The sequence below is a fragment of the Malurus melanocephalus genome, unplaced genomic scaffold, assembly GCF_030028575.1.
Source record: "Malurus melanocephalus ecotype Western Australia unplaced genomic scaffold, MMel_1.1 scaffold_33, whole genome shotgun sequence".
In the NCBI taxonomy this organism is placed as follows: domain Eukaryota; kingdom Metazoa; phylum Chordata; class Aves; order Passeriformes; family Maluridae; genus Malurus; species Malurus melanocephalus.
Genome location: NW_026623265.1, coordinates 2,940,704 through 2,961,401, shown reverse-complemented (window position 1 = coordinate 2,961,401; position 20,698 = coordinate 2,940,704). Strand labels below are relative to the sequence as shown.

The window sequence follows — 20,698 nt, the reverse complement described above, 5'->3', positions numbered from 1 at the left end:
AGGTAGGTTCCTTCAAAAAGAAACCATTCAATCCTGCCCAGTAATTTACCTCATGTGGTTCTATAATGTGGAGAACTGGTGGATTTGGTTTTGGCTCATCAGGATGACGCACTCGCAGTCGTTCTGTCGCCATTGCCAGTTCATCAATAGCAGACACATGATCCCTAAGGACCATCCAATACTCATGAAGTAACTGTAAGAAAGCCCCAAACAAATGAACAGCAGAACAGAATTGAGTAACACTTACATGACTCTGCCATACAATGTAAAATGGGAGAATCTTTTTGGAGGAAGAGAAAATATTTCTTTACAGTATTCAGCCACAACTGGAATTATAAAGGAAAACCAACAGTATAGATATCATTTTCCCTGCTCTCTTTTCCAGCCCCTCTGTATAAACAACTATAAATAGCTGTCTCTCATTTCTTCCATAACTATTAGTATTACAATAACTAATGCAACCAAAAATTCAGAAACAAAATGCCTTGCAAAACTAAACAAATGCAGAATAAGTTGTTTCACAGAGTATGATCCTTGTAGCTCAGTGTAGATTAGAGTAGCACAGACCACTGAATCAGTATTTCTAAGTCAGAACAGATGGAAAATCACAACACTGTCTTCATTCTCATTTGCATATTAGTCCCACCTTTTATTTCCTAACATAAAGGCACAAGAAAAGATTGTGTCCCTTCTTCGCAACACTGGTAAACTGAATTACAGAATGGACCAGTGCTGGATTTGCTGAGTCTTGCTACATTGTGATTTAAGTAAATAAATAAACACATTTAATTATAACTATAAACTGTCTTAATAGATGCAATTACATTGCTTAGTAATTTGATTAGTAGTCAGTATAGCTTCTAGAAACTCTTCAATCATATCTAAATCTTTTAAAATCAAATCCTGTAATAAGCACTGTGGAAAAGGCTGGTGTAGGCAAAGCCTAATTTCAGGAATACAACTTCAATTTATACAGCTTCAATTTATTTATAATATTTTTTTCATCACCATGTAATTTACTGTACCTTATATTCCTTTTTCCATGCTTCAAAGAGTTCCAAGAATATGCTCCCTTCTTCAGTTAGCCTAGCATCCATTCGGTGAGCTTTGGCAAAGGAGAGAAGAGCTTTCAAGGCACGTTCAGTTTCACTGGTTGCCCAGAGCCCTCTGCTTGTGGTGGGCAAACGGTCATCAACAAGTCCTTCTTGGTCTTCTATCATCTCCTCAAATATTGCCATTTGGCCTTTAACACTTGAAAACAAACCCAACACAGCACTTATCATTGATTTTGTACTTGCACATCCATCTGTACTTATTCATCATTTATGTCAGCCTTTTTATATATGGATAATGCAAACCAAGCAAATATAAACAGATGTTTTATCACCTAATGTATGAAAAGCTTGCTTTGAACACAGAGACCTCAAGAYGTCAGGCCATTTTGTCAGCTCAAAATCATCAATAGCTTCTTTAAAGGATTACGCATCTAAGTTATCTTTCAGTAGTTATTAATGTCACATTCATAAAAAAAACTTCAATTCTGACTTCTTATATAAGCAAAAATTGCAGTTAAATGCTGATGCAAAATTTGCTGTGTATTGCACTTTGTAAGAACAGTAGAGCTTCCCAATTCGCTTCCTGACATATAATGCTTATTTAGAAATACATTGATGTTTTCTGATTCCAGCAACTGCGAGGCAGAAGAGTTCCCACTGATAAAGACTTCTCAAAATGTTTCCTCAGTTATCTCAAGACTTTTCAATACAATTTTGACATTGTGAGGCATGTGAGAGATAGAAACACAAGAGAAAGCAGAGCATATAATCTGTCTCTCAGTATTGCCTAGTGTGCATACTTCTCTCACACCATGTGCTGGTGTCACCCTTCTTTCAGCTTCACCCAGTCTAAGATCTCTCACTGTAACATTGAATGAGGATGGTATTATACCACTTGCAGCCAAACTGCAAATAAATATTTGAACAAACAGGTATATGTGTTAAAATAGCATACTTGTATGTATACACACACTTTTTGAGCATGCCAACACTTAATTTCAAATGTATGGTCATATTATAGCMGCTTGATAAAAAGTGGCATGTATTCATTCCTTGGACACACTATGTTCAAATGAAATTTATACAGAAAAGTAAACCTAATAGAACTGCTATCAAAGCCATTAACAAGAAGTTGCTGTCATTAGGTCATAAAGTTATTTCAGAAAACATAAATTCATCCAACTTCCACTTTTTCTAATAGTGAYAGATTTATAAAGCTTATGAACTTACCTGTGCATAAAGAGCTTTGACTCATATTCGGTGAACAATTCATCAGCCTTACAAAAGACACAGCTGCAATAGAGAAAATTGAAAATACACGCACTCAGAATTTCATCAGAAACCAAATTATCATAAGTCCCTATTCCAACATATAAAACCACATGAAACCTTTTAAAAAGAACAAAATAACAATCATATGTACACTAATATAGTGACACAAGAAGATTTCATAAAAATAAAAATCAAGGTCCTGATTACCACAAATGGATCTGTGATATCTGTGTGCATACAGGTCCTGAGTACATAATCAAGACTTTAGTATGTTATTTCACATAAAGGAAAATTAAGTAACAGACTTTWAAAGTATATTTTCTATTTTCAAGACATACTTGTTAAGTGGAAGTCTAACAGGTCGCAAATGGCAGATAGTGGCAGCCTCAATAACCTGCTTCGAAGGAGGCCCTTCTAAGTTTTTCACTGCTTCTCTTACAATCTTCTGGAATTTCTTCACTTCATCCAGCTGGGTTGTGAGTAGATATTGAAGCCCTCTACAGTCACGGAATCTGATTTTTAAAAAAAGGGAAATAATTGTACATCGAGACACCAAATCCAAACTTGACCAAATCCAAAGTAGAAATGGAGTAGCTAAATAGCATTTATATACACCCACTGATATGTATCACAAATATAATAAAAATGTATGTAACCAAAACCTGACTCAGACTCTATTTAAGAGCATAAGTTCATTAATCTGAGAAAAKAGCCTGAAGTTAAACTATGAGAGCAATGTCCTTCCTAAGTCTCCCTTCTCTGAGATGAACATACAGACCTTCAGCACAGAATGCACAAGAGGAGGTTAGGAGAAAAGAGTCTATTCAACCTTTAGGAAAGACCTTATTGCTTTCTGTATTTATCCAGCTGGAAGGTACAGAGAAGACTGAGTCAAACTTTTCTAAAAGGCACSTGGTGAAAGAACAAGAGAATGCACACAAGATGCAACATAGGAAATATTAACTAGGTAAAAGGACTTTTATGTCCATTTTYTCCCACCAAGTGGGACAAATACTGGAAACAGGCTTCACATAGAGACTATTGAATCATCCTTCTTGGAGATACTTAACAGGTCAAATCCCTATGCAGCCTTCCTGGACTGAAGGAGCATGGGTCTGGATCTGTAAGATGGGGGTTGATAAAAGTGATCTCTGAATGTCCCTTCCAAATTCATTATTCYGTAATTGAACCCAAAAAAAGTGGTACTGTTGTCTTGAACATGAAACCAACCTCAAATTCTTTGGTCAGAAAAGCAGTGATGCTATTTTGTGCTGTTAGACAATATCAGCAAATAAGTGTGTCTACTATCCATTTAAGTAAGCTGATTTCTTTTAGATGCTATTCAATTTTAATGCAATAAAATTTGAATTCTTCTTACTCAGAAATTTCATAAGTATAAAAGACTGTAAAATCACTGTAGATAATACAGAATAACATTTCAAAGAACTCTTATCTAAGAGAAAACAGTAATTTTTCTGCTTTTCTTTCCAAGTCTTCTATCTAGTTGTGCTTTTTCAGGGACTGGTTTTGAAACATAGTTGCAGTCCAGATGCTCTGAAGCAAAAATGTCTGCTAACTGGAACTGCTAGCACAAACCAGTAAGAATGCTTGAGTAGATTTAACTGTATTTATGAGCCTATTTCAGTTATTCTCTTACTTCTCTGCCATGGAGAGTTTATTTGTCTGCTGTTTGTAGTTGCAGGTTATTTCGTTTTGCACACGTTGAACAAGCTCCTCATCGATGGCATACTGTATTGCTGTCTGGATGACATCCAACCACCAAGGAGAACCTGAATGTATCTGTATGAAAAAAAAAAAAAATATACTTGAACATTGGACAGAAGGCCAATTTACTCATTGCAGCAGAGGTGTATACTGCTCTTTAGGCCACAGTCAAACACAGACTGGCTAATTCCATGAAAAATGGAGGACGAGAGTATGATTAAAACATATACCATCTTCTGTTAAGTTTAARCACATGACTAAGAAACCTTCTACATGCTCCAGACCTTTATAACCCCTTTASTAGAATCAGATTCACCAAGGCTATCCACACAGAACAGCCACCTAGAGATACTGTCACCTCAAAATTTCTTCCTTCTCTCACAGAAGGAGATGAAAAGTTTATTTAATCAGAGAAAGCAAAGCTCCCCATGAAATTAATAGAGCAACACTGAAGTGACCTTACAATTTTGACAGGCAAAAGAAGATCCATGACTTTACTTTCTCATGTACCATTTGTCCTCATTTCTTTATGATTTCTTTACTATATGCTAGTGACAAACACCATTTCAGCTTAGGTGTTCATCAATTCATTAAGGGTTTGCTCTATTCCATATTCATATTGACTAAACATAAATAAGCCTTAAGCACACTGACTAAATGAATGTCAAAAAACGGTTCTCCTGGAAGTAATCTGACACGCCACAGAAATGCTTCGAAGGACAAGCCCCATGGCTTACTTGCCTAAATTACAGGTGAAGCACAGTTGATTTAAAAAAAAAATCAAGAATGGTGTTGAACTTCACAAGAATCATTCCCCCACCATGCACTTATGTTTTCAGTCATCTGTTCATCAGGTTCTGTGTGTGGGGAACACAGAATGTGTTTTGGACCTGTGGTGTGCCCAACTCCTATTCCAAACAGGCCTTCAAAAATTGTTAGAAAATAATAAACATCTACAGTTTTATATAAACAGATGAAAATAATATTTTTTAAAAATCTCAGAATTCAGATATAAAATATGAAAGAGGCACCTGCCTTTCTCTGAAGCTCCCGAATGGTTTGAATAACTGGCTGTAAGGCCTGATGGGCTTCTGCAACTTCTGCATTGGATTTACTCATATAATGTTGTCGAAGTTGTTCTGCCTGTATGGAAATAAGAGCTTAAACTATGCAAATATCACATCTGGAAGGAATATTGCAAATGTAAGAAACTCCCCAGTACCATAGTGTTTTTAAATGGTTACATATTTATGTGATACCCACTTTCATTTGTAAGCAGTACTTAGCAATATTTTGTTTCCTCTAGAATCTAGCATTTATTAGTAAGCCAAAAATAAACATTTGAGAAGAAAAATTACTACAAAGATGCTAACTATGGAATTTTGCTTTTGGACAAGCCCAAATAACACAATARGAACTCACTGCATTACAAAAGGGAACTGGAATCTAAATCAGAATTCTTACTGATCTGTGCTGAATAAGCAAACAAMAAGAAGATCCCAGAACAGTCTGAGAACAGGACAATTCAACTTTCCTACATATAAAACTTATGCATAAAACAAAAGAAAAGCTTAAAGTTCTTAAATTATTTCTAACTTAAACATAACTTAAATTATTTTTAAGTGCATCAGATATAATTTTTTTCAGATAAATTACTTCTAACAGTGAAAACCACTCTATGTATKCAAGTGCCTCCACTATAAAAGCAGTTTATTTTACATTTTAAAAACTGATGAACAAACAACTTACAAGTAACATGTATCTATCAGCACTACATACTGATTTCACTACATACATTTATTTTGTGCATTTTAGTGTATGTTTAAGTCTTTTTTGTTTGTTTGCTGCTACTAAGATAACTACATTGTTGTTACAGAGGCTAGTTTACCTCGAGTGGACAYGACTCTTGGGTGCTTAGATAAGCTGCTGGCAAAAGGTAGCTGTGAAAAACCACCTCTGCATCACATTAATAGAAAAAATATATTTTTAATCACTTTAAAATAATGTCAGGAGAATGTGGATTTAAAAATTGCTAGAATTACAGGTCAGTAAAAAATAGGCAGTATTTCTATAGCACTTCTATGAAGACAGGTACAAACTTTATATATTTAGGAGAACAAGTCTAATTAAAACAGAAAAAAACTACCCATATGTAGGATTTGCATAAAATTACAAAATATCACAAGATATCCAAATAATAAGACTGATATTCATCCCCACCAGAAAACAGAAGAGGCTGTAAGAACTGGGCCTGTGTAACTTGAAGCAGAGAGGCTTAAAGACTATTAAAGAACAGCATTCTAGCAGGCAGAAGGAAATCACCAAGACTGGGAGCCCAGGCACTTTACTGGAAATAATGGCAAGTGAATAAGGGACAATGGCTATATACTGAAATGGGAAAAAAAWTCACATAGAACCTCCCTACTATGATAATTACGAAGTATTGGCACAGGCAACTTAGCTAAATTATGAAATCTCTTTCCCTGGAGGTTTCAACAGCCCAACTGGATAAAGCCCTGCAATACGAGGACAGAAGTCCATGTCGACCCTGCCCTGAGGGGCAAGTTCAGCTAGACACTTTCCAAGATCCCTTTCAGCCAAAATAATGACACARTAATGACATTCTTTTGCAAATGCTGTCTTTATGTCCACTACAAGTAACCAATGGGGATGAGAAATCCCAGCTATTTTGCAAGATACTTCCCAGTTAAGATTAAGGATACAGTTAAACAAGCTTATATATACAGAAAGCAACACACAGGGAGTTGGTCATTTAGCCAAAGAAAAATAAACTTCACTACAGAAAACTGACTATTTGCAGTTAAAAATGAGGAAAGCTAAAGAAAATGTGAGGAAAAAAAGGACTCAGAAGAATTCAGGATGATACATTCTTTATCAGCAACATCTATGAAAATTACTTCCACAGGAATATGGAGATGGGGAAACAGCATTTTAGAGGTAAAAATTACTAAAAGTTCCATAAGACACACTCACAACATAACAGAGGCCACCAGCATTGAGAATAGCACTATTTTACTGGACATTACTGCTCCCATCTCACACACTAAACTACTCTTGATTTTACTGAGTTTAAGGGAAATTTATGTAGTTAACTCAAAAGCTATTTAATATTACTTCTTCAGTTAGAAAGAATACTGAGGGGACAAAAAAGGTATCCTTCAATATTTATGTAAAAACAAAATATGTTTACCTCTTCTGCAAGATGGCTATCACGCAAAGTTGGGGGAATTCCTGGGTGCTTTGCCAACAACTCCATCAAATTGTGTGTAGAATGAAGTCTCTAAACATATGCAAAGTCAAGAGCATTCATGAAAAAAATCCATTGCAACATTTGTGACAGGAAAAACCTGAACAGCCACGAAAGCTTACAGCAAGAAATTAGCATGCCATTAAAATCAGTTTTGTCTTTCACATCTGGAAGCATCTTATAAAGAAAAGAAAGATTCTTTTCCACATTTTACTGGGGTAGGAAACAACAGGAAAYGAAATATTAAAAAGACCTTCTTCTCAAAAGCAAATGAGGAGGCAAGTGTGATACCATGTCATCAGATCCTGTAACATACTCACCCTCCTAAAACAGCCCCTGACTGCTATGGAAACAAATTATTTATCTCAGAGCAAATTCTTTTGTAAATGTCTTTTAGAATATTCTAAGGAAAAAATTAATTTAGCCTATCTAAAATGAAATAAATCATAAGGAAAAARAGAGATACCAAGAGCTTCAATAATTTTTTCATATTTTTCATTTTTTTAAAAATAAAAGATACTGAAAAACACATGACCTTTTTGTTTACTTTTAGGGAAAATAATTTGATTGTTAGTATAAGAAAATTGTGCTCCTTTTCTCTGGCTTCACCCTATGTGTCTCAAACCAGACTGATATTATTATGCTACCTGCACAGTTCACACAAACTCATACCAATAACCTCCACTATCACAAACTTGTGCCCTTCTCACATCCTGGATTCTCTTCATCTTTGCCCTATTACTAGCTCAGCCACCTAAGAGGATTGGTCAGCAGTGATTTGCCATTATTCTAAAGAGCTAAGCCTACACAACTGAGAAGTACTTAACAGAAGTCAAATTTTATTACAGCAAGGCAAAATTAGGCTGCATACATTTTGAGGGGAAATGAAAAAGCTTTATTGGATTGCATAATCCAGTAAAACAATTTAATTAACAACCTTGTTATGAGCAGCTCAACAAGTTTATGCCAATATGTCTATGCAAAGCCACCAGGAAGTCACAAAGGAAAAAGAATAATCAAAGWACAACAGAGATATCAGGTGACCACATGCAACATAATCAAACAATAATTTACTCAAAGAAGCAAGTAAAGGAACAGACAACTGATCACTTTGTTGACATCTATCTGTCACTAACATTTTAAATTTCTTGTTATGCTGAAGAAAATTTTGGTCAATTTAGAAGTGATAGATCTTGAAGAACAATGAAAATGTTACTTAGGGAGCCATGATTTTTTGCCAGGAAAATATATCTATATTTTTAATATAGTATTCAAAAGGCATGAAGACAAATGCCTGAAAAGGCACTTYGATTCTTTTCCATGTTTTGATGCCCTTTTATGTTCTGCAGTGCAACTATTTTATTATTCYCAATCATTTGGCACATTAATATCACTCTCAGTGAAAACCCTGCATTCTGTAATCGCAGGATGTAATACAGCACCACTAACGTAAGCAGTCATGTGCACAAGTCTAGGAATTTAGCTTGTTAAGTTAACCGCAGAACAGTAGGTGGAGATAACGCACTGCTTCAGGGACATCAGGAAAACTTACAAGCAAGTTTTTAGAAATACAGTAAAATTACAATCACTAAAGATTGTGATCATGACAACAGGCTGAAAGTAGYTCAGCACACCACTGGGAGAAAGAAAAGACTGACCTGTTAAATCAAATCTAAAGTATTCCAGTTCTTAACTACGTCTCTTTACATTTCAATGCTCACTCACTTGCAAGGAATCTGTTTTGAGCTTTTCTTTGTGCTCTTCAGATGATCTTAATACTTCTCTGTACATCTCCGCAGCCAATGCATATTCCCCTGAATTAAAAAAAAAAGTAACAAAAACACAGACGTGTTGGTTTTTAAATATACAAGCAGCCATACAAATGGCATACAAATGCTGCATTACTTGTAACATACTAAGATGTTCTCAGAGAGTCTGTATAGTAAGTGTGTCTTTCAGCAATTCTTTCCTATTCAGTCCATGACCCCTCTACCCCAAAAAATTGGTGAAAGACAGAATATTATATTCTATAAAGACTAATGTAGTTTCCAAATTAAATACCTTTTGTAACTGCAAGATCCATAAACCTCTTAATCTTAAAATATGTATTCTTGGTGTCATAAGTCCAAAAAATCTCACATTGCACTAAAAAAACCCATCTACAACTCACTGCAGTAATGCATTGCTAAATTTGCACTACAATTATTCACTCTCCCAGTGAAAACAATGAAAGTTATGTCATACTTCAGAAATGCAGAAATTATTAGGTACATGCAGGGAGTATAACTATTGATGTAAGCTGCCAACATCACAATCACTTCTGAGAAAATAGATTATATTCTTCAGAAATGCAGAAATTATTAGGTACATGCAGGCAGTATAACTACTGATGTAAGCTGCCAACATCACAATCACTTCTGAGAAAATAGATTATATAACTAAAAAAGAAATACAAAATTGAAGTTGTGTATGGAAAAGCAGTGGAAAAATAAATCCATTTTAATTTTCTTTCCCCAACTGATGGCCATTTACTTAGCCAGTAATAGTCTTAGAGACTCTTAAAACATGGAGAAGAAATGCATAAAGACAGATAACAGAGTAAAACAAAAAAAAAATCCTCCTATCTATATGGAAGTGTAACAATTCTATGTCARTAAGATTTGTTGCTTCTTATATTGAAAGAGTTACAGTTGTAAGAGTGTAGTCCTGCAATTGGGATTGTAGTCCTGGGATTGCCATTACTAGAAACAGGCCAAAAGCTATCCCCTGAACTTGCAAGGCCTCAAGTTTGAAGCTTGTCAGGCATCCCTAGAATTTCTCTTGACCTGCCTGACCTTTTAATTGGCTTACCTGTGATAGCAATTTCTGTAATTTATTAGGTGCCTATGGCTAWTTTTTAGTATTTTTTTAAACTTTTGTTTATCTTTGTGTGGTACAAACACARCTTTATATAGATAGCAGTAACAAGCAGTTATTCCATGTAGAATGAGATATTTACAACTAACATAATGATGTAGTGTAGGGAAATACAGGCCCAGTAACAAGAGCAGAGGCTATTGACAAATAAAGATACAGGATTATAGGATGCAGTGTAGAGTACAGCCATGGGATGCTAAGAGATGGTGCACAGGCTTGGCAGTGAATAAGAAAGCCATGGCTATAAACAACTCACCCACAGTCAAAGAAATGCAGACTTAGAGCTGGACAAAACTGGTTTTAGGGGCAACAAAGAGAACAAARAAAGAGTATGTAACATTCATAAAAGGCATCATGTACACTAAATTTGGCGTTTTCATGGAGCTGCAGACCAGTGAAGAAAGAGAAGGATGCAAACATGCTAGCAAACATAAAAATGACCCTAACTGGATTATTGCATGAGAAAGAAACCATCAACACAAACATCTTATTCCTTCTGATGAAGGCAATAATAACTGGCCACTGAACTGCCACCACATCTATGAAACACTGACCTCAGGAACCAGAAGGGACTAAGTAGAAAGGTGAGCATAGAAGCAGGACAAGCAGTAGAAACAAGTAATTGTGACTGTTACTCTTTTCTTTGCCTGTAGCAATTAAATTTGGACTAATAACAATCAGACCTAYAAGATTTCAGTTAAACTAAGAATAAATTCATGGCCTCACTTTCACATAAGGTGTGCTTCCCCCTTCATGATACAAAAGACAGAGTGCAAGGGTAATACTGGGGAGGGAATTACAGATCAGAAGTCTGCCTCTTTTGTCCTGCTTTTGTTTCTCACCAGATTAAATTTTTATCAATATGGTTTTCAAAATAGGCCACAATTAATTTCTGCTACTAGTGTATTTTAGAAGCATTACATCTGTATGTAACTCTTTTTAACTTATCTCTATCAGAAACATATTTATTCCATCCTGCAATTGCAACGAAGTATTTCAAACCTACTAACTACAGATGAGAATCTGAATATAGTCTTTCTGCAAGGCAAGTAGGAGAAAAGGCAATTTGCTTGATCTTTTTGAAGAACACTTTGACATAAGATGGAAAAATTCAAACAGCTTGTCAACTTTAGAAGAACTTGGAAAAGAGGCATTTTCACACATTCATAACTAAGTATTTTTAATAAATTTTTGTTTAGTGAGATACTCAAGATTCATGTGATTGTTTCCCATTCAAAGCTTCTGTTTCCTTATAATTCAGACAAAATCTACATTGACAGAGCTGTATAGCAGAAGCAGCAAAAGGAATCCACAGTCAGCATTGCAGTTTGCATGGCCAGGGACACAAAGGAGCCCAGAAAGCATACTGATAAAACAAAAGCAGATTAAGTATAACCACACAAATAAAACTTTTTATCCTCCCAGTGCACAGAGATAGAGCATGTTCTTTAGTCCTTTACTGAAAGGAGTATAGAACATGCTACAGCCATTTGGTCTTACCTTTAATGATGTGGATACCAGCTAAACCATTAAGAGCACACACCAGCTGTCGGTGAGCTTCTTCACACTCTGTTCGACATTTCTTTTGCAGAGAGGCCAACAGTTCCTCCATGGTCATGGTGCTGAAAAGAAGACCAAATGACTCAAATTTGAAAGAAAATCATAGTACTAGAATAGTAAGAGAGTCATGCTGAGCAGCAAAGCAGATCATTATATGCATCCAACACATTGCAAATGCTTTTTTGAGATTTCTTTACTTATTAAAAAACCTCTAGCTGTCAGATTTTCTTCCTACTAGAGCTTCACCCTAACTTGAGTCTGTCCAGAGGCTGATATTGCGTAAGAGCACAAAGAAGTAAGATGCAAGAAGCAAAACAGAACTTGGTAAAATAATCCTTCATGGGGCAAAATATTTTTCTGCTTCTGTCAGTGATGAACTGGAAACAAGCAAAATAGACCTCATTTTGTCAAAAGCTGTTCAGATGAAAAGTTATGACAGACGACACTTCTACCCTCTGCTACCAATCTAAACACAAAACACATGAAGTGTCAATGTAAAGAGGAAAATGTGTGAAATGAGAACAAAGAAAACTAGCAAAATAATTCTAAACTTCCTTTTCTACATTTGTCATATTTGCAAATTATGGAATTTCATCAGAAGAGAATAATTTTAACACAAAAATACCAGAAATTGAGAGATTAAAGAGACAAGTAGGAAAAAAAATGAGGACGATACAAGAAGGAGTAACAAACACCACAGGTTAAAGAATGAGAGGACTAATAGGAAGAGACAGAAGAGTAAATAGTTGCAACAGCCTGCAATAGCTGACCAGARGCTGCTTCTAAGATCAGCAGCTGCTGTTACCCCCAAAAACCAACCTCCTCGCCTGAAACCCTGCTGCTCAGGCTCATTCACCTTCAGAAGAAACATTTACTATTTGATGTTTAGCACTGTAGAATAGAGTAAGAGGTGACACAATTCTTGCACAGACTGGGCCCAAATTATACTGGAAGGATACCCTTGCCGAGGCCTTTATTTTACCCTCCTTGCAACATTAYTTCAGTTGCAGAAATCAATTCTTGGTATCACAGTACACTGTTACATCAGAAAGAGCTTTAAATCAATATAATCGCTATTCATAATTACTGAATTCTGCAGAGGCAATGGTAAATACACATARCACCTGTGCATGCTGATACTTCCACCATTCTACCTACCGACCTTTTCAAAACCATCAGCAGCTCCAAGAAAGCAAAAGGMTGTACATATAAGTTATGCAATTTCATATACAGCCTGAGACTACCAATTAAAGCAAAAAGAAGGGTTTTTTTCACTCAGTTAAACTAGGAAAACCTAGAAAAATCCCTTTTGAGACCTGTTTTGTTGCTTTTTTTTTCTTCTTTGGCTGAGTAGATCTTATTTACTGCCTTCACTACACAGGTGGGGAAAAAAGTCATCTATCATAGAACATGCTCCAAACTAGGTGTTTATTCCAGGCTCTTATCCATATGTTCCAGCAACAACTTTCTTGTTTCAGTAAATTTCTCTTATTCATCAAAGGTCTTAGCAGTCAATTTCTTCATCATTCTTCTACATTAAACCAAAGACAGGGCCAAATCTCCCAATTTTGGGAATGTCCACTRTGGCAGCCGAGTTTGGGGGGCTACAAAAAAAGGTATGCAAATAGTGCTGAGAAATGACTTTTCTTTGTATATGTGATTTAAAAAAAATTTTAATTTTCATTGCTGGTTTTTCCACCAGTTACTATGCGACTGTCACTGCGCAACCATTTCCACCAAAATCACCACAGCACTAAGCTGTTCCCTTACTCTGCTCAGTTACACATCTCATTTATACTACACTGGCTCATTTTAATGCAAATAATCTTGTATGATGGGTGGGAATATTGATTTTCCCCGTGTTTGAGTCCTTGCTTCCATCTTAGCAGATGGCTATAGCAGTGTCTAACTATTGGTCTCGGCTCAAGTAGGTGCAAAGTCAGCTTCAGCTGCTTAGGCACTGTAGGTGCCCTGTATGACAAAGAGCAAGGAGCAGTACACGAAACATTTTACGTGGATTGAAAGAGACTGAATAGAATGGATGGACTTGGAAACAGTAGCAATAACACTRACAGTGCTAAAAGTTAAAGTTGCTCCCTACTTGTAGCTTAAAAAGGAAACACAGACAGTGCTYTCGGAGTCTGGAATGGAAACAGCCTGTTCTTGCACAACCTTCTTCTAATTGATTGAAAAAGTAGCAGCTACATTTCACAACAGGACTGGCACCGTGCCTTGGTCCAACAAACTGAGACCAAACTGATACTCGCAGGACACTTGTGAGGSAAGATGATCTTGAAAGCATGCAAAAAAAGGAAGAGCATTTGAGCAGCTTTCAAGATTGGAAACTACAATTATAAATTCTGCAACCTCACATTAACATTTTCTTTTAACTGAAGAATTGTTCCATTCTGTTGCTTCAGTTTGTTTATTATTTTTATTCATGAACATGAGTTTTGTATGAGACAAAAAAAAAAAAGCAGTGGGTTTACTTAAAAAAAATCTGGTTTGTTTCACACTCAATCTGCCACCTGCAACACCCCAGTATCTATCAACATCGTAAGGTTAGAATGTCCCTGGAGAATCAAATGCCTTCAGTATTATGTTTTTTAACAAAACAATTACATTAACAATCCTGCTGTGCCATGTTCAGCTTCTGAGGTCAGATCACCTTGCTGTGCCATAAACACACGTTTAACTAAAGAAGCTTAAAATTAGGCTTATTTGAGGACTGTAGAAGAGCCTGCACTGCTGGGGACAATCTGAGTTTTGCTTTGGATAATGCAGGCCGTTTAAGAAATGACAGAAATTCACCTTTTCTGTAGTGGCAGGAACTCTCCCCGAACAGCTTGTGGGTGACAGCAGGCCTGCCTCAGCCGCAACAAAGGGTATAGAATAGAAGTCACAGTCCTTCTATCTAGACTGCTAAGCTTAAGAGTCCAGTCCGAAATCTTCCTGAGTTTTGCCAATGCATCCTGGCAGCACACTTCGTGCTGGCGATGATAGAAGTGTCTCTCCACAGGAGAGAAGTGAAGCCAGTGTATATTTTCTGTCTGAGGGGGAATTTGAATCTGAAATTAAAAAAGAAAGTAAGCAATTTGCAAATAAAACTATTGATTAATGATGTTTGGGAATTTTAAAACTCAAAACTCTTATTTACTTGGTCAATCACATCCTTCTTAGCTGATCTCCACATTATCTTCGCAATTAGACTGTAGAGAGGCCGGGGATTTTTCCTACAATAAGGTCGATATAAAAGTTGGTCCCACCAATGTTTGACCCAGTAAGGATCAACTCCAAGGAAAAGGACTAATCCATACAAATCTGCCAAGAAAAGAAAGTATTTCTGTTTTAATACTTCACAGTATGTCTCAAAAAAAATTAACTTTCACATACAGGCATAAAATATCTACATTCTGGCCATTTTCCACTCATTTTCCATTCACTCCCTGAGAAAATATTTAAGGCAGGGGACTGGGTGGTGGAAGGTGGGGGATTCTCTCCTTTAGTTGATTTGTGATTTCCATACAACTTGCGAGTATATAGCAATTTGTGAGACACATCCCTAATTTCTAGTTTAGCAGAACAGAGTGAAGAATTTAAACCTACTCAGAGCAAAGGCAAGAGGCAGAAATGACATGATTGCMTATGGTTAACTGGGTTTGCCAGGTTTTACTAAACCAATATTGCTCAGCATCATTACTTCACAGCCTGCTGTGCACCGTCTGCTGCCCACAATCCTAGACGGGACTGCAATTCAGAAGAATTTTCACTTCTCTACTAATGCACAAGAAATTAACAAAAGACACTGTCCTGGTTTTTCGGTCTGGTTATTTGGTGGTGGGGGGACAGGACCAGGAAACCACAAAAATGGCTCTTTTGAGGAAGTTCTAGAAGCTTTCTCCTTCTTCTCCAGCAAAAGGACCTCTGCCCCCTGTGTTTTAGAACCAATTCATTGTGGCTCTGAGGTTGATGGACAGGCTGCCCATCAGGCCTGGGCCAATTGCACAGGTTGGTAACACCTCTGTGATGATGCATTGTCTTGTACTTAAGAAAGAATTCAAAACAAGACAGGGGCCGCCGCCATGTAGTTTTTAGGCTGTTACTATTTAGTTTTAGTWTTATGCACCAGGGAAAGACAGAGGAGGAGGGTGAGGAGATGTAAGAAAAAATGGTGACCCAAGATCACAGTAAGAAGAAGACAGGTGCTGTGCTGTTGCTGTGGGGCTCGAACATGGAGAAAACAAGCTGTTCTYGAAAGGACTATTACTTCAATGGGAGACCTGTATAGAAAAGAGAGCRACCTTGCTCTGAGGAAAACCTGGCCTTGGAAGACTGATCAGAAGCCAAGAAGGGGGAAGACGCTTGGCCCCATCTCACGTCTGAAGTGAGTTGATGCTTAGAAGAAATCGTGTTCTGTGGCAGGGGGGAAGAGGTGCCCTCCTGCCCCACGTCTGAAGCAAGTGGATGCTTAGAAGAARCTGTGTTCTGCCAGGAAATTTGAGAGAGTCGCCTTGAAGGACTGTTTTCCTTTCTCCCATGAGGTAAAGAAAAAGAATCCCATGCCATCAGCAGTTATACACTGACTGTTTCTTGGGAAAAGAACTTCCACARCTTGGAGCTCTAAGTACTCCTCTCCTATGGTGCTGGACAAAAACCATAATGAATAGTTTGATCGATGTTAAACTTCCATCCCCTGCCTCTCTTGCGCATGGGAAGGCACGGAGAGGTGGGGAGGGGCRATCTGGGAGAGAGCCAGGTTCCCAGAAAGAATAATAGGCGTCTCAAAACGTCCATTTTTATTTCTTCTCGTAAATTTTTCYCTATCTCTGTTCCCCTCCCCGGTGTGGTAGTATTCTTATTAGTTTTCAGTAATAAATCTATTTTGCAACTTAGGTTATTCAGCTTGTCTCACCATTTTCTGAAGCATATATGTATCTTTCTCTCAATTATGTTATCTCATCTAAAAGCCATARATTTTAGTGTTACTTGGGCTTTTGCTCTCCCTTCTGCCTCTCCGGTGGGGGGTGGGGGAAGGGAACATCGTTGGRTGCTTTGGCTCTCGGACAAGTTCAAACCACGACAGACACTTGAATTGTTTTCTTGCTAATTGAGAGGACACATCTTGCTAATTCTGCCTAATTCAGAAACCCATTACTTTTTGGAATGAAATTTAAGGACATATTGACTTTAAACTGTCTAAATCTTAGTGGGAAAATACAGAAGGCCACACTTAAATCCTGCAAATGGATACGGCAGAAACAGAAATAAGTGATCGTATCTTAYAGTTCTTAAAAATCTAGGAGCAACATTCCTTATTCTGCCAACTTCATGGTAATTCAGTATTCAGTTGAAAGAATCAAGATATTCACCAAATACATCATAAACCAGCGAAAAATCCTGGGAATCATTTCTACGCAAGAAGCAATTGTTTACCCAGAGGTCTTATCCCACTGTATTACAGGAGCAGTGGCACTGATTGAAATGAGTTAGCAGTTTTCATCCTCGATATGATGGGAGCTGTCTTAGTACAGCCTGAGAGTCTGTCAACATGTATTATGAACTATATGACATTTCAGATACATATTAATTCAACTCTATCACACACAAGAACTTGAAGAAGGTARTCATGACACTAAAATCAATCACATCTTTCTATAGGCTTGCTTTATTAACTATGTGTTCTTGCAACTATTAWGTGTATTTATAAATGTAATTCAAAATTCCATAATAAATCAATTTAAAATATTGACTTTTACAACTTAGTATCCAAACAACAATCCACAAATGCTTACACTGATATATCCACTTTCAAACGCATTGCCTCAATGTGTACCATATATTCCTAAATCCATCAGAGAACACAGGGAGACAAGGCAGTCAGTTCCCTTTCCTTTATTCTATCTCYGTCTGAAGTCTTTCTACAGAAACTGAATACCACACAGAAAAAAAGACAAGATAAATGACACCTGCTAACATACAGCTACCAACTCCACACGATTCATTAAGTCTTTACATAAGGTCACAAGACAGTTTCATAAGCTTTAGAATGATTTTTAGAATCTATATTCACAGCAGTGGATGCCCACAGTAGTTCATACAGCTATGCAAAAAGCAAATACAGCTTTGCTAGCTGTATTTGACTGTTCAAAGGGTTCTTTGAACAGTAACCAGAGCAGACTATCTAGAGCTGCAGTGGAGAAGGGTTAGTAATTACCCACTCTGCTAAGCAAAAAACTGAAGAAGAGACTTGAGTCAGCTATTAGACATATAGCTTCTCTGCTCCCTGAAGTATTTAACTCAGGGAGACAAAAATATTTCAGCTCTTCAATTTTTATATTTATACATGTATTGATGGCTTTATTGCCATGTTTTATTTTATGGCTTACAAAGAGTACCTAATGAATTCAGAACGAAACTAGCAGACATTTCAACTGCTTCAAAATGCTACCTAATTATCGGCACAAAGAAATCACATAGATTACATAAAGTCTCACCTTCTAATCCTCGCTGTACAGGAGTGCCACTGACACACCAGCGGTTGATTCCACTTAAGCGGAGTGCCATTTCAGCAGCCTAATAAAAGGAGATAGAGCCAATGGTAGGAAAGGACAGAGGGGAATATAGTCTGATGACACATGGACCTTATTTCTGAGATGTCTGAACATAGCAGACCTAGAACCAGCATTGGTACAATATATTATGTAGATGTATATAAAATTTTTAATTTTTTTTGAAGATAACTGAAAGCTGATAAAAGCCATGTCCTCCAARTAATCAAGTGCAATTAAGGGTTCACAGAAGGCCAAAAACATAGCAAGAAAAACTGTATGTTAAAAAATATGAAAAAATTAAAGCCTATAAGCCATTACGTAAGTAGCATTTTTGTCTTCCTGTCTTGGGCAAAAAGACTGGACAAATAGTAGAGCCCTGCAGACTCTATCCCTTGAGTTTGCAGACAGACTGCTGACAATTTTAGTTTCTAGACCCAAAGGACATATCTGTGGCTCTGAACCACATCACTGAACAGGCCAGTGTCTCGCTTGAAACTATCAAACACCATACACAACACGATGACCTAGTTCTTTAAACTGTCAGTATAGATTATGTAAAGTATTTTTTGAGCTGGATATACTTCACAATCTGCCAAAATTCCAATAGGAGAAGTAGTTAATAGTAAGTATCTCCTCCAACAGAAAATTCACGTCCAAAGAACAAGGGACAAGGACAAATTACAAGAATGTACTCTGGACATTAAGAGGAGATGAAAGGCTACTCTATTTACAATAAACTTGTCAAAACATTTTCAAGTTAGATGAATGTGTGACCGAGAATGTCATACCTTTGCAGTAGTGCATTCAACCATTTGTGCTTCATCGAGGCAGATCCTCCACCACTCCACTGCTACTAAGGGGCTCGGAATGGCCATATAGCGCTTCTGGTTCCTGAAGCGGCGCCCATCCTCGCTGTTACTGTGGGGAATGTCCACGTAGTTCAGTTCAGTGCGCAGGACGTCGTAGGTGGTGATAACCACCTCCTGCTCTGCCAGCATGTGCGGCTGCAAAAAGCCATGCTTCTTCACACCTTGGTACACCTGCAGAGATTTATACAATAGCAAAGAAGGAAGGTAAGAGACTCTTGAAAAAAATGCCAAAATATCAGTACAGCTTAATATCTGTATGCTTTTAGCARTGTTGTTCATATAAAAAAGAAACCATTCAAAAAATCTCTATTCATATAGCAGTATGGTAGGAAAATCATCTAAGTAAACTAATAATAAATACAATACAGTCATTGATGCAAAATTTCTATGTATATTTTTTAACTCTGCAAAAGATTTTTTCTTCCTCTGAAGAAGYGAAAACATCATTATTTTCTACAACAACTATTGTTACAATTGTTTGAAGACTAAATATTCTGTAATGCTGCATGGAACAACACTATGTAAGTCACTGCTACATGCCTAGTCTTCTCCTCTCCTTTATTGTAGATATACTATCTTTTTCCAAAAACTTTTACTCACAAAAATTTAATACATGATTAGGCAAAGACAGAAATATGCACCAAGTTATATAAAAAACAGAAAGTTTTATGTACACAAGGATTTCTACAGAGACTTAGGAGATGGAAAAAAATACTCTAGGTAAGAAACAATCCCTGTGCACCAACAAAATATTTTTAGGAAGCTCTCATACTGATATTTGTTCTATTATCAGAAGTACTTTTCTTGCCTCCATCACCATTTTAAGACAAATCCTTTCAGAAACATACAGAAGTTAAAATAAGTGCTCTTTACCCCTTGATCATCAGCACATCGTTTTGACTGCTAATTTCATTGTTAACCCTACTTTTTCTCCCAGTTATAACCTTCCTCTACATTTGTGCATAAGGTAACAGTGTAAGGTAACAGTGTTTCTGTCACCTGTAGATAATTTCCTTCTGTTCAGTGCCAGAGTGGGACAACAAAGCAACAAGGTCATTGCACTTGAAACAAAAGAGAGAAAGGCTTGGAAGGTAAAGAAAAAAAGAAACAATTTAACCAAAAAGAGCATGCTCTCTGAAACAACCAAGAAGAAATAAACAGCTGTTGAAATATAATGATTTCATCAAGTATTTATGAATAGTATTTGCAGAGATCTATAACTTGGCCAAGTTTTCAAGGCAGCAGGAAATACAATCTGCCACAAAGCAAGACCTACTGATAAATTTTAATTTCTTGTTCTATTACATAAAACCCTTAGAATTTCCCATGGGTTGTAAGCAGCTGAAGAGTAAAAAACACACTTCACATGCAATGCAAGTTGTCAACATGGGAAACTGATTCTTTGAAACGTCTCCACTACTTTCATTTTACCTTTACAGAAAAATAAACCACTAAATTTTCATTYTGAAGTAACACTGAAAA

General features: G+C 36.8%; 1 protein-coding gene across 1 annotated transcript in view; it reads right to left on the bottom strand.

The window, feature by feature from the left end:
- SHPRH (SNF2 histone linker PHD RING helicase) overlaps positions 1 to 20,698 on the bottom strand; it is a 60,729-nt gene that overhangs the window by 22,829 nt on the left and 17,202 nt on the right. The window contains exons 10-22 of the mRNA XM_057364011.1: positions 19,136 to 19,387; positions 18,291 to 18,369; positions 14,954 to 15,117; positions 14,608 to 14,864; positions 11,737 to 11,858; positions 9,046 to 9,134; positions 7,264 to 7,353; positions 5,088 to 5,195; positions 3,985 to 4,127; positions 2,666 to 2,839; positions 2,286 to 2,348; positions 1,026 to 1,251; positions 50 to 193 (exon numbers count right to left, since the gene is read on the bottom strand). Of these exons, the coding sequence (XP_057219994.1) occupies positions 50 to 193; positions 1,026 to 1,251; positions 2,286 to 2,348; positions 2,666 to 2,839; positions 3,985 to 4,127; positions 5,088 to 5,195; positions 7,264 to 7,353; positions 9,046 to 9,134; positions 11,737 to 11,858; positions 14,608 to 14,864; positions 14,954 to 15,117; positions 18,291 to 18,369; positions 19,136 to 19,387 (1,911 nt within the window). The remainder of the gene's footprint in view (positions 1 to 49; positions 194 to 1,025; positions 1,252 to 2,285; positions 2,349 to 2,665; positions 2,840 to 3,984; positions 4,128 to 5,087; positions 5,196 to 7,263; positions 7,354 to 9,045; positions 9,135 to 11,736; positions 11,859 to 14,607; positions 14,865 to 14,953; positions 15,118 to 18,290; positions 18,370 to 19,135; positions 19,388 to 20,698) is intronic.